The sequence below is a fragment of the Maniola hyperantus genome, chromosome 2, assembly GCF_902806685.2.
Source record: "Maniola hyperantus chromosome 2, iAphHyp1.2, whole genome shotgun sequence".
Classification (NCBI taxonomy): domain Eukaryota; kingdom Metazoa; phylum Arthropoda; class Insecta; order Lepidoptera; family Nymphalidae; genus Maniola; species Maniola hyperantus.
This window is the reverse complement of record NC_048537.1, coordinates 13,081,120-13,095,807: the sequence shown is the minus strand read 5'-3', so window position 1 is coordinate 13,095,807 and position 14,688 is coordinate 13,081,120. Positions and strand designations below refer to the sequence as shown.

Sequence of the window (14,688 nt, the reverse complement as noted above, 5' to 3'; positions counted from 1 at the left end):
TACAAAGAGAGTTTGTTTTTTTGTTTATTAACACAGTTTGTCGATATGTTTACTTTGTGCGTGTGCAACAATGTATAAATAAACAAAATAATATACTTAGTTTACTTAGTTTTTATTAAAAATGCTATAATTTTGTTTTTGATCCAGTGGCGGCTATAATTGCTTTATTTTAAAATGAGATGGCATCTTTCTCTAAATTTATCTATATCTTTCTTACTATACTACAGTGAATAAGTCTATCCTTCTCACATTTTTGACTTGGTTCTGGCCTTTTCACACATACATTTGGCAGTGAACATAAAGTTACTTACCTATAAACCTAGGTACTTGTAACATTTTAGAAAAGACGTGTACTCTCCCGCAATGTGCCTTGGGCTTAAGTGTTATTTATTCATATCATGTCGGCGTGCCCTCATTGGCGCGGTGGTATATGCGCAAATGATTTGTATGCAGTGAATATGTTTCGCTATAAATGTGACGTTAGGGATTGTTTGAAAATCATTCTCATATTATTTAGGTTTACCTAATTGTATAGCCGGCCAAAAACATTGGCTCCTTAAACATTATTCTGCCATAGATACATCCAACAGATGACAAGTAACTGGATATTACAAAAAACAGGTTTTTTAAATTCCTAAAGGACGTGAGGTCACTTATGAACTTCTTAATAATTAATTTTGACCCTTTGTTAGTTAATCTGCGTAAAATATAACTCCTCGCACGCAACTTTTTGTGTGAAATTTCATGTCAAAAATACGATTTTAGTCCTTATTTTAAAACCGTACCTAACCGAACCGGTGAACCGTACTTTTGACATGATAATTGACTCTAGAGTTAAAATGTTGCGTGAGGAGTCATTTTGTACGAACTATAACTAAATGATGTTCCAGTTTTTTAATAAAGTCAGTTAAAAATCTCGTGGCCTTTTGATTTTCCGAGATAAAAGGTAGCCTATATCTGAATCGGAAATGTAAGCTATCTCTGTACTGAATAGATGATCATGCCAGCGACTTCTTCGGTGTGAATTTAGGTTTTTAAAATTGCATAGAACTTTGTGATTTTCCGGGACTAAAAGTAGTTAGTCTATGTCCTTCCACGGGATGCAAAACCATGTACCTTTCGTCAAAATCAGTCAAACGGCTCATCTGTAATCTGTTGAAAAGCTAGCAGACAGACACACAAAGAGACAAAAAAGACACTCGCCTCGGTTTTACTCCACTCTATAAGTATGTGTTGGGCCTTAGTAGGCTTCACCGTCTAGAGTAAAGGATCTTCTTTCTTAGGGCTCTTTCACAATACGTGCGGTGCGACGTCGCAAAGTATTGTGGAAAACCCCTTATAGACCGTACAAAATGACTCCTCACGCGACATTTTAACTCTATCAGTCAACTGTCATGTCAAAAGTACGGTTCACCTTTGAATTAAGGACTGAAATCGCACTTTTGACATGAAATTTGACACAAAAAGTTAAAATGGCGCGTGAGGAGTTAAATTTTACGCGTTATACATTTGCTTTATCGTATCGTATTTAATTTATAGTAAGATCTTTTTAATAGTTGCTAAATGCCACTGTGCCTTAGATGAATGATTACCTGTGCACTTGACAAATTATAACTGACTTTATTGTTGTCAAATAGTGTCACTGAAGTGAGAATTAATTTTAATTATCCACAAAATATAAATGTGCACATTAAGCAAATAATGAAGAAAAGTAGCAAAAGTAAGTCGCTCATTCGTTTTGAATGCTGAAAGAGCTAGGGTTTTATTTAATGGAAAAGTGTAAATCAGTATATACCCTTATTATAAATTTGAAAGCGTGTTTGTTTGTTGGTTTGTCCTTCAATCACGTCGCAACGGTGCAACAGATTAACGTGATTTTTTGCATGGGTATAAAATAGATAAAGACCTAGAGAGTGACAGGCTACTTTTTATCCCGGAAACTTACGGGAAGCCGCGGGCATCAGCTAGTACAAAATATGTATTTTGTTAGCTCAAAACTATATTTGATTCACATTTTACTGACAAAAGTATTTTTGGCTTTGCTGAGAGATTAATGTTGTTGACGCCTCGTAGAATCGGTATTTAAATATAATTGGCCTAAAAAGATCAAAATTCTCGAGGAATATGTACACTTTCCGTTTGAGAATTTCGTTCTGAAACTAATGAACCGATTTAGAAAAATCTTTCACCAGTGTTTTTATTAAAAAAAAATTAGATATATCTAAGAAAATTGTAATTAGCTACCCGTGCAAAGCCGGGGCGGGTCGCTAGTATTGAATTCATGCAGACACTATAAACAGTCGTGCCAAAACGTCATTCTTATTTTCGTTGAGCTTGAAAAACACTGTTTTGGTATTATGATGTGTGTAACAAGGACTCGTTCCACGTGGCTCCTGCGAAATGTAGGCCGTTTTTGTAGGACACATTAATATTAAAAGTGATATTTTGAAATAGGTTTCGCCAGCAAAATCGTCGCTAAGGCATGTAAATGGAATGTCTGGATAAAACCGCTTTGAAGATTTTGGAATCACCTTATGTTTAAAACATTGTCGACAATTTTTATTTAGTAGATACGTCCAGCTGTGGCGTTCGAAGTGGTCAAATAGGTTTTTATATTTCGTATTAATCGATAGTTGTTTCCAGAACTTTTTGAATTAGGCGGGACCCATGGCACTCCGTCTGATTGATGGAATTTTATTAATTCATACCCCTTTTTGTTTGACAGAAAGTCCACAAAGCAGCAGCAACGAGGCAATGCTGGGCGGGCGCCAGCCCGTGGTGAAGCTGGAGCCGCTCAAGACTGACCCCGGCAAGCCCGTCGCCTTCCACATCGGTATGACGGCCAAGCAGGTGCTCGACGCGTGCAAGGACGGCGCCGGCCCGCCGTCCGCCTGGTCCGTGCTGGGCGACGGGCGCGCGCCGCCCGAGCCGCCCGGAGTGCCGCCGCCGCGCCTGTCGCCCGAGCAGCTGGCGCCCTCCGCGCCCTTCGTGTACGTGGAGTCCAAGCGCGACGCCTTCTCGCCGCAGCTGCAGGACTTCTGCCTCAAGCACCCCATCGCCGTGGTGCGCGGCCTCACCGCCGCGCTCAAGCTGGATCTGGGCCTGTTCTCCACCAAGACGCTGGTGGAGGCGTGGCCCGACCACGCCGTGGAGGTGCGTACGCAGCTCATGCAGTCGGCCGACGAGAACTGGGACGCGAGCGGGCGGCGCCGCGTGTGGGCCTGCGCCTCGCACCGCTCGCACACCACGGTGCGCAAGTACGCGCAGTACCAGGCCGGCTCGTTCCAGGAGTCGCTGCGCGAGGAGCGTGAGCGCGGCGCCGCGCCGGCCGCGGGCGCGCTGTCGGACTCGGACGGGCGCGAGTCGGGCCCCGCCAAGCGCCGCCGCTCGGCGCGCATGCTGCGCTTCGGCACCAACGTGGACCTGTCGGACGAGCGCAAGTGGAAGCCGCAGCTGGCCGAGCTGCAGAAGCTGCCCGCCTTCGCGCGCGTGGCGTCGGCCGCCAACATGCTGTCGCACGTGGGCCACGTGATCCTCGGCATGAACACGGTGCAGCTGTACATGAAGGTGCCGGGCAGCCGCACGCCCGGCCACCAGGAGAACAACAACTTCTGCTCCGTCAACATCAACATCGGGCCCGGCGACTGCGAGTGGTTCGGCGTGCCCGACGCGTACTGGGGCGGCGTGCGCGAGTTGTGCGACCGCCACGGCCTGTCGTACCTGCACGGCAGCTGGTGGCCCGACCCGGCCGAGCTGCGCGCGCACGGCGTGCCCGTGTACCGCTTCACGCAGCGGCCCGGCGACCTGGTGTGGGTGAACGCGGGCTGCGTGCACTGGGTGCAGGCCACGGGCTGGTGCAACAACATCGCGTGGAACGTGGGTCCGCTCACGGCGCGCCAGTACGCGCTGGCGCTGGAGCGTTACGAGTGGAACAAGGTGCAGAATTTCAAGTCCATCGTGCCCATGGTGCACCTGACGTGGAACCTGGCGCGCAACATCCGCGTGTCCGACCCCGCGCTGCACCGCGCCATGCGCGCCTGCCTGCTGCAGACGCTGCGCGCCGCGGCCGGCACGCTGGCCGCCGTGCGCGCGCGTGGCGTGCCCGTGCGCTTCCACGGGCGCGCGCGCGGCGAGGCGTCGCACTATTGCGGCGCATGCGAGCGCGAGGTGTGGCACGCGCTGCTGGTGCGCGAGCACGAGCGGCGCCACGTGGTGCACTGCCTGGCGTGCGCGCGGCGCGCCGAGCCCGCGCTGGCCGGCTTCCTGTGCCTGGAGGAGCACCACGTGGAGGAGCTGGCGCAGGTGTTCGACGCGTTCGTGCTGCACCGGCCCGCGCCGCCGCCGCACGCGGTGCCCGCGCTGGCCGCGCCCCCCGCGCTGTCCGCGCCGCACGCGCCGCCCGCACACACGCCCGACTGAGCCGCGCGCGCGCCGCCGGGGTTGCGCTATCCGTTCTCCTCGATCTGGGCCGAGGTCGACGAGTGGGACTGACGGTCCGTGTGACGACGTACCTGTATTTATTTGTGTGAGAGTTGTATGATTTATGTTGTACGAGCGAGAAGCTCCTTCGTTTATCGGATTATTGAGTTCGCACGGGCTCGTCGTGCCGCGGGCGAAGGGCCGCTAGGGTTCGATTTGTCGCTTGATTTGTATTAAAGTGATAGTCACCAGCTAGTATTCTGTAACTTTTGGTGTGCAATTGACATTTTAGACCAAATGTTGAAAACGTAAAAAGTGACTTAAAATCGCTTTCTATTTTTAATACACTGCGTGTAAGTATAAAATTGTACGATACGAATATTTTCGTGATAAGAGTAATTTTGTAATTCGAAAACTTTTACAGTTTACACTCTCCTCGATCACTTTTGTAATCGGGAGAGATATTGATAAAAGCGAAGTCAATTTTTCGGCGACGATTGGCCGACGACGGTAGCGAAGTATCGGCGGCCGCCTCCGATATGTAGTGGAATAGATTTAGTAGTATTTAGCTAAGGGAAGTGTCGCGCCAGGGGGATGTTGGAGGGTCGGCTCGCTTCGGTCTCAAGTGCTCAGGTGTTCACCACAATAGATGTGTTATTTTTTTAAAGAAGTATATTTATTTATTTTTCTCATCACTGCGACTAGTTTCATTTTTTGAGTTTAGTATTACGATAAATCTTCATAGCGAATAGTAGTCAGTAAGTGTAAGGCACGGAATGAGGCTCTGCGTTTTAGGAGGGTCTGGTGAACAGTGCTGCTATGTCCCAAAGAATGTTTAGTGTGCAGGCTATTCGCTGCTGACGAGGCGCGTCGCCGCTTCTTTGGCATGCGATTGGGATCCTACTGTCGAAATGTATTTATTGGAATGTAGACTCGACTAAATTAAATGGTGTTCTTAAGTTGCAGACAAACTATTGTGTCGTGTGACAAGGCAGTCGAAGTCTGGGCGAACACTCTGAGTTATAGTGAACCGTATCACGACCCATTATCTTGACTCGTGGACAATCCTAGACGTTCTGTATCGCGATCCTTCGATATTGTAGACATCCATACTTCCATACTAATATTATATATGCGAAAGTGTGTCTGTCTGTCTGTCTGCTAGCCTTTCACGGCCCAACCGATTTTGATGAAATTTGGTACAGAGATAGCTAGCATCCCGGGGAAGGACATAGGCTACTTTTTATCCCGGAAAATAAAAGAGTACCCATGGGATTTTTAACCTAAATCCCCGCGGACGTAGTCGCGGGCATCATCTAGTATTCAATAAATAGCACGATCCAAATCTAAATACATATAAAAATAAAAGTCCCGACTCACTGACCGACTCATCAACGCCCGGCCCAAACCTTTGGACTTGGAAAGCTGAAAGTTTTCATAGTAGTAAAGTTTCCTGTATGATATAGGTTGGCGTGACGAAAAATAAGGTCGGAATTTAAATTTTCACAGAATAGGGAATAAGGAGGATTTATATTTTCAGGAAGAGAAGCCGCGGACTGTCGATCACGATAAATATTGAGCGTGTGTACTCTAACCACAGAGAGAAGTTAGTTTAAGGCCGTCTCGGAGACGGAAGACAAAGACAAAAAACATTCGAAATTCAATTCTAAAACATTGTTTCGTTTGTAATTGGGTATTTGACTACATCAAAAATAAATTATTTCTCAGTGATTATTAAATAGAAGGTCTTTCAAAATACGTAAAATCCACCTCTTTCGTTAGTTTTAAGTGTAATAACCATTTTTAATTATCGATTAAACTTGAAAAGTACGTCATTATGACGTGACGTCACATTCCAGTATTTCAAGAATATCGCATACTAAGTGCGCGTTTTGACGTTTGATAAAAAGTTACTAATTTGACTAGTTGTCAAATACCATATTGGTTGTTGATACAAAATGGTTAACGCCACTGAGTTTTTGTCTTCGTCATTTGTATGGGATGACGTAACAGAGAGAGCCCTATACTAACTTCTCTCTATAGATAGATAGAGTATATTAGTATTCGCCATTTATATGAAGATGTTTTAAACTATCGTGATGCACTGTCGCGCGCACCGATTGGTCGATACTAGATGATCATACAAAAGTGCTATGCAACTTGCAGTCACACCACAAGTCATAGTTTGTCTGCACCTTAACGTAATTGGATTGTAATGGAATTAGAAGTAATTTTTTGGCTCCGTATTAAAGTTAGGTATGAGCAGTGGCGTGCACAGGGTTTGAAGCCCGTAGGCATTAGTTTGGTAGGAACCGGTTGTGGGGGTGATTGACCGGTTTACTGGCAAGTTATAATGAAAAATATGCATTGAGCTATGAGGAGGTTTCCAGCCAACGTTCGAGAAAATTTTCATAGATGGCGCTGAATTTTACAACCACAAAAGATGAAAAATAATACCCATATCTTGTGGAAGTTTTCAGCGCCATCTACGAATTTTTTTCGAACGTTGCCGGGAAACGTCATTACAACTGGGGTAAGCAATGTTTTCATGCCTTTATCTATAACCTGCACGCCACTGGGCACGAGTTAGGCAATGTTAGGCAGAGGTCGGCAGTTGGCGCCGCTCTGGTCACCAGGTCGTTGGTTATTTCTGAAGTTTTATTGATGTTGTGAGATTTCAATGTTGGCTGTATTTAAGGCGGTGGTACACATGTCTGTTAGCTATGTATGTAATAGTATGTGTAACGACATGTAACGTTTTGCTAGAAGTTAGTGTGCTATACTCTATCCGCGGAAATAATTTAGTACAGCGCTATCTCTTTTACGTAATCCCATACAAATGATAGAGAGAAAAATCTCATTTGGGGGTTAACCATTTTGAGTCACCAACCACTCACGAACATGTTTTCAAAAATATTCGAAATTCAATTCGAAAATATTTTCAAAAAAGATTTGAAATTCAATTAGAAAACATTTAATTTAATTTTATATAATTAATTTAAAAAACATTTAATTACTTTTAATTTAGATTTAAGTTTATTTTATTATTATACCTTCCAAAGTCAATAATTAAAATAATGAGTAAAAAAATTAGAAAACATAGTTTGTTTGTGATTAGTTGTTGTCTCAAAATGGTTAGCGCCCACTGAGATTTTTCTTTCATTTGTATGGGATCACTTAACAGAGAGAGCGCTATACTAACCTCTTTCCGCAGGCGGAATTGTGATCTTCAAATGGCACTTCACGAAGCCTCTTAAAACTGGCTTCACAAGTACTGGAATGCATAATAATATGGTTTAATAAAAAGTGCCTGTACCTGTATGCTTAGTATAAGATTTTACGTCTCTTTGATAGGATTCGAGTGTCGAAACAAAATAACATCACAGTAAAATGGACCTAAAGATTATTGATATGAAATGAAAAATTCAGTATCACCGATTTTAATACCGCAGTTTCCGCTTGGAGCGGTTCATTTTAATTTAACGTTAAACTATTGCGATGCTAGAATTCTATCAACGTTGGTGACATGTAAAATCTTATGCTAATTACTAACTCCACTGGTATGCCGGCTTGCCAGCGCGGCGGCGTCTGCTGCGCGATTGCGGCAGAATGACAGCTACAATCTCACGATCGCAATCATCTCTGATTGGTTAATGCTCGCTCGCTATTGGCTACAATGCATTGTTGCAACAAGAATCGCACAAATTCAGCCAATCAGAACAATTGAGATTGTAATAATGATTGATGCAGGTTTTAGACAATCGCCCTGCTGGTTTTCCGGCTTGTCAGTGCCTGTTATGCCATTTGCTGGCATGTGTAGCACCGCCATTTCTGTATTATGTTTCTGGTGTCTCGGGTCGGCGCCGGAGTCACGTGGAGTGTTGGGCGTGTATAGTGAATATTGTAATTTGTAAGTAATAATAACATCACTGCCATTTACGACCTTACTGTTTATACTGTAACGTAATTTTTTTTATTAAAGATATCAAATACGAAAATGTTTGTGATTTCATTTCTCCTATCAGTCTCCATCTCTGTGATGCAGGTTTTACACAATCGCCCTACTGGTCCCCATACAATCTCGGAATGTAATGTCATATAAGCTTATAGAGATTGTATGGGGACCAGTAGTGCCGTGACAGCTGGTGACAGCGCTGCTGCGTGGTTCGGAATCATACCTTTAGTCCCATTTTAGTCGGTTACGGAACCCTAAAAATGATCCTGATGACATTCCGCTACGAAAAAAGAAAAGTTGGTTTACTTTGTACTATAGAACAATTAAAGAAAGAAAAATATCAATTGTTCAATGGAACAAATCAGTATAAAATTGCCTCATTTTGGCTGATGACGTCAAGTTCTATAGACCAAATGGGACTCACCCGAAAAGTTAGAGGCGCGTGCCCGGAATCGAACCCCCGGCCTCAGTATAAGAGGCGGACGTCCTAACCAGGCTATCACAGCTGTACCACGCTCGTGTGGCTGTATCTAATTATCGATGGTATTTAATTCATCGGATAGATATTATTTACCGCCAGAAGGTACTCCCTATCGGAATAAAACAATAAATACATATCAATATATAGTTTATTTCTGTAATCACAATAATTTATTTCATAAAGTAACATTGATAGACGACATTGTAATTTAACTGTTGATGTCGTTTCATTAAAATCGAACGCCAAGATGGATTGGCCTTAGTAGTTAGGCCCTAGGTCCTCGAAAAAGCGATGGCATACAGTTAGCCTGCGACCCAGGTGGGAGCGGATGCGTCCTGCGGGCCGGTCAGCGTGTAGAACAAACTCTTAATACTTACAAGAAATAAGGAAGACTCGCAGACGTGTACTAATCGAGAGCAGGTGCCGAGCGGCATGGAATGTATAGCATCGCACCCGCAGGACGCACCGGTTCCCACGTGGGCCGCAGGCTTCGAGCCCCTAGCGAAAACTATTTGAAATAATGACTAGGCGTCATCTACACCGACTCGCGGCGATAGTCTCACTGTGTGACAAAATTCGATACAAACTATGGGCCAATCTCTACAGGGCGATTCTCGAGTCCGTGGAGATGGGGCCTAAGAGGTACAGGGACCGGCAAAATTCTTGTAAAAACGGCCTAGTGGGGGAATATTGGCAAAAGGCAGAAGCAAGGGCCCTCTCAGTCAATCGCATGCATTCATGCGGAAGAAATCCCGTCGCCTCCCTTCTGTCGGCTTGAAAATCGAACATCTACTTACTAAGCAGTTTGCCGATCACTGTAGTAGTTATACAGAATGTACAATATTATAAGGCTGCCATCAAATTGCAGCTTGTTGTACGCGTGCGCGTTTGTGTCAAATTATACAAAAAACGCACGTCGTGAAACGACCCCCTCAATTTCCAATTCTCAAGTGCAGGAAGCGCCGGATAACCAACTCTTAGTTATAAGATGTGAGGCAAAATTTAAGAAATAAATGTTTTTCTTTCTTCCTTTCGTTCATACTAGGGGTACAATATATATATATATATATATATATGTAGGCTCGCCGCCATTTAATTGTAAACACTTTGCTCATTGAACATCGCGTCATCGTCCCCACCGTCATTGTGAGATTATAAAATGAGATGCGCAGTGTGTCACGAGACATTATTCGTGTGGCTCTTACCGAGGGCGCTTCTCAGTAGATACTATGTGTATCGTACTGTAGGTTTTATTATTATCATTGTAGTTGTGACCTAATGTGGTTTAAGACGTAAGGTTACAGTACTAGGTTGTGAAAGATGCTGTGAAAGTGTGTGTGACTGTGTAGTGTGTGTTCACTAGCTGTGTATCGGTAAGTCCTTCTTGTATCGTTCCAATTTGTATTAGACAAACGTGATTGTTGTAGTTGAGGTTAATTGAACTAAGTGTGGTGTGCTAGGTTAGCTGGTTGGTCTGGGGCCGGTATGGGGATGGTTGGAGCCGGTCGCTAGGTAGGGACTTAGCTAGTGTTAGTTAGCGATGTCTAGTCTCATAAGAGACGTTGTTATCATGACTCATTATTGACGGTAGGTTAATAGTTGAGGGTAGTCTGTGATATCTCTCGTAGTGTGCAAGAATGATGTTAGTATGCCCACGAAGGCTCGGTTAATCTAAAGGTTGTAATCCTGACGTATCCGGTTAACCATTACCTAAGGTTACTTTTGGTGGTTTAGTCTTCAATCTCGATCATAATAACATACTTCTGGTGCTGACGTGCCTACATCAGAAGTGGGATTACCCACACTAAGCCCACATGAGATTACCCACACTAAGCCCAGATGGGATTACCCGCAGTAAACCCACACGGGAGTCGTACGGGCTTACTCTGGTTGTCAAATAGTGCATTGTAGTTTTTCTTCTAACCGTAAGTTATGTGTTCCTTTTTGTCTGAACAGCGGCTTGCAGTATTGGTTGTTTTTGTGCGTGTTTGACAGTCGATCCTGGATGAGGGGTGTTGTCCAAGTCAGACTCGTAGGAGTTAGTTGAAGGGACAGACTCCTTCCAGATGTTTTGTTAGTATGTTCAGGAGTCTATCCTGGTAAGGTAGTGTCCTTCCAGATGTTATGAGTCTATCCTGGTAAGGAAGTGTCCTTCCAGATGTTATGAGTCTATCCTGGTAAGAGAGTGTCGTCCGGGCCAGACTCGTAAGAGTTGGTTGAGGGGACACACTTCTTCCAGATGGTGTGAGTTTATCCTGGTAAGAGTGTCGTCCGGGCCAGACTCGTGAGAGTTGGTTGAGGGGACACACTTCTTCCAGATGGTGTGAGTTTATCCTGGTAAGAGTGTCGTCCGGGCCAGACTCGTAAGAGTTGGTTGAGGGGACACACTTCTTCCAGATGGTGTGAGTTTATCCTGGTTAGAGTGTCGTCCGGGCCAGACTCGTAAGAGTTGGTTGAGGGAACACACTGCTTCCAGAAGTTATGAGTCTAGCCTGGTTGAGAGGTGTCGTCCGGGCCACGCTCAAAAGAGCTGGTTGGAGGGACACACTTGCTCAGTCCAGATGATAGTTGATCCTGGTCGAATGGATACCTTGTTTCTTTTTGTCTAAACTGCGGCTTGTAGTACCTACTTGATGATTGGAAATTGTGCGCGCTTGATCATACTAGCGCCCGAGGACGGTTGCGTGTCAGAATGGCCGTGATGGCGTTAGTCTTAGACTCCGTAGTCGTGTTAGATGATGGTATAAGATCATGGACCCAAAACATACAACCAACAAAAAAAAACTTTTTGTTTGTAAAGTTTAGTTAGATGACATCGAGTTTCTTGCTGGTTCTTCTCGCTAGGTCGTGGCGTTCAGAACCAGTGGTAGATTTGATTTAGAAGTTCAAATAAAAAAAAATCGTTCAGATAGTTAATTGATTTAGAAGTTGCAATAGCAATTGCGCTCTAATCAAATGAAGTGTAATTTAAAATTGGTTTAATTATTTAGTCTTTGGCAGTCTTCCGCGTGGTAACGCGTCAGTTAATAGTTTCTTACGTGTACGTTTTAGTTCATCTAAACTCAGAGTTAATACTCGCTTAGTTTGTTGCAGTTTGTTATTGCCTTTAGACAATCGATCAGTTGAAAGTGATTTCTTAACCAAGTTAGGTTGTTCCACCTTTATAATAATTGTTGAAAGATTCTTTGGCTTAGAAATAGCCGTGATAGTCAGAATCATAACCAACATCATTATGTGACAATTCTTTAAAAGAAATGTAAAGAGTTTGGGTAGCAAGGGATGTCTGGTCCACACTCCGCTGGGGAATAGTTGTAGTACTAGAGTCATTATGTTCGCTTCATTTATTGTTGTATAATGATTTGAATGTGAAAAGTGTTCAATGACGGTTAGTAGTTAGTCAGGATGGACGAGCGGTAAAATGATTTTGTGGTTATGGTTTTGGTCCTCACATACTTTGTAATACTTGGCGTACGAGGACGTACGCATGTCAGAATGGCCGTGTAGGCTCGCCGCCATTTAATTGTAAACACTTTGCTCATTGAACATCGCGTCATCGTCCCCACCGTCATTGTGAGATTATAAAATGAGATGCGCAGTGTGTCACGAGACATTATTCGTGTGGCTCTTACCGAGGGCGCTTCTCAGTAGATACTATGTGTATCGTACTGTAGGTTTTATTATTATCATTGTAGTTGTGACCTAATGTGGTTTAAGACGTAAGGTTACAGTACTAGGTTGTGAAAGGTGCTGTGAAAGTGTGTGTGACTGTGTAGTGTGTGTTCACTAGCTGTGTATCGGTAAGTCCTTCTTGTATCGTTCCAATTTGTATTAGACAAACGTGATTGTTGTATGTTAATTGAACTAAGTGTGGTGTGCTAGGTTAGCTGGTTGGTCTGGGGCCGGTATGGGGATGGTTGGAGCCGGTCGCTAGGTAGGGACTTAGCTAGTGTTAGTTAGCGATGTCTAGTCTCATAAGAGACGTTGTTATCATGACTCATTATTGACGGTAGGTTAATAGTTGAGGGTAGTCTGTGATATCTCTCGTAGTGTGCAAGAATGATGTTAGTATGCCCACGAAGGCTCGGTTAATCTAAAGGTTGTAATCCTGACGTATCCGGTTAACCATTACCTAAGGTTACTTTTGGTGGTTTAGTCTTCAATCTCGATCATAATAACATACTTCTGGTGCTGACGAGCCTACATATATATGTACATGCATAATATTCAAAGTTCAAAAGAATTTGCAATTTATATATTTACTGAACCACACCTCAGTGAAGACAAATCTACAATCATCAGTAAAGTGTAGTTTACACCTTTAATGAAGTGCTTTCAACTCGATTTTATAAATGAAAACTGTCCTTTTAGGTACTTATATCACAGAGGAAAATTTCCTCTGTGCTTATATTACACAGTGGTAAATTCGAGACAAATATTTGTCATTTTGGAGTATGGTTCAAGATCTTGCAAAAGTGCAATAAAACCTTATCGAGACAGTAAATCTGACCGCACATTAGATACAGCTCGCGCCGCACGTAACTAATTATTCAGAAACTTGAAATGCGTCTTCCGTTCGCATTTCTTTGTTGAGTTTATTTTGCTTGCGGCTCGTTGTTTTATAATATGCGATCTGATTGAAACTTACAGCAAAACTAAAATCAAATTTTGTTGTAAGTAGGTACACAAAACAAACCAACTACCAGCATTAAAAATAACTGTAATTTAGTTTAGCTTTGGGCTATGTACCCGTTATTAGTATATTATCTATGGGTCTATGGTTTTGTGTAAAACAATTCACTTCAGCTCTGTAATAGTTAGGATAACCTAGATTTTTGTATAGACATAATTAATACATATTCAAAAATATAAGTGGCGGCGTCGAAAGTTTTAAAGCATTACTAATGACACATTAGGTTATAGTTCCTATATTTACTAGCTTCAGGAGATAGCAACATCGATATTTTTATTTCAAATTAGGTAAGTATAGTCAGTACAAAATGACTTCTCATGCGCCATTTCAACTCTATGGGTCATGTTAAAAGTACGGTTCACCTTTAAAATACAGACTAAAATCGTACTTTTGACATGACAATTGACACATAAAGTTAAAATGACGCGTGAGAAGTAATTTTGAAGAGAGATGAAGCGACAGCTGCCAGCAGGTCATAAAAAAAAGATGAAAGTGTAGTTCGTGGTTCGTTGCTGGCCAGGCTTGTGGCGAGTGGCCTGTTTGCCCAACCCCTTAAGAAATCGGACGCTGCTAACTCCTAGCCCAATCAAAAGATACAAAATCTTATACAGCCTTAAAAGTAAATAATATTTCTTTTGATGGATACTTAATGATAATAATGTTTAATTAAAATTTATTTAAGTAATGTAGCACCTATGGTTGTATGTTTCTTATACAAATAATAATAATACAATATATAGGTAATGTCATTATTACAAAATTAATCCTAGGTATTTTGTACAATCATAGATATTCGGTTGTAAACAAATCTCTACACTGCCCTAAACTAAAAGCCGAAATTAATAATAAGCTATCTATTTGTTATCTGTCGATGAGTAACAGCTATGTACAGGATGTAAGCAGAACGCTGGCAAAAACGAAGACAGGTGATAGTACTGATGATAGTACTGGTATACCACAAATGAAACGTGAAAGAAATTATTAAAAATTTTAATATTATAGACATTATCACCAAATATTTTATTCATGTTATTTCACTATTTTTTTTTTTTGTAAAATACAATGCCTCGCTGCGGTGGTCTCGATGAGGTTTTAGATTTAAGTTTATTAATAGTTTATTTGTTTCCATCATTAAAAATTCTA

General features: G+C 42.8%; 1 protein-coding gene across 1 annotated transcript in view; it reads left to right on the top strand.

Moving 5' to 3' along the window:
- Utx (Utx histone demethylase) overlaps positions 1–8,417 on the top strand; it is a 45,885-nt gene extending 37,468 nt beyond the window's left edge. The window contains exon 11 of the mRNA XM_034977689.2: positions 2,726–8,417. Within this exon, the coding sequence (XP_034833580.2) occupies positions 2,726–4,419 (1,694 nt within the window). The 3' untranslated portion in view covers positions 4,420–8,417. The remainder of the gene's footprint in view (positions 1–2,725) is intronic.
- Positions 8,418–14,688: the final 6,271 nt, after the last annotated feature.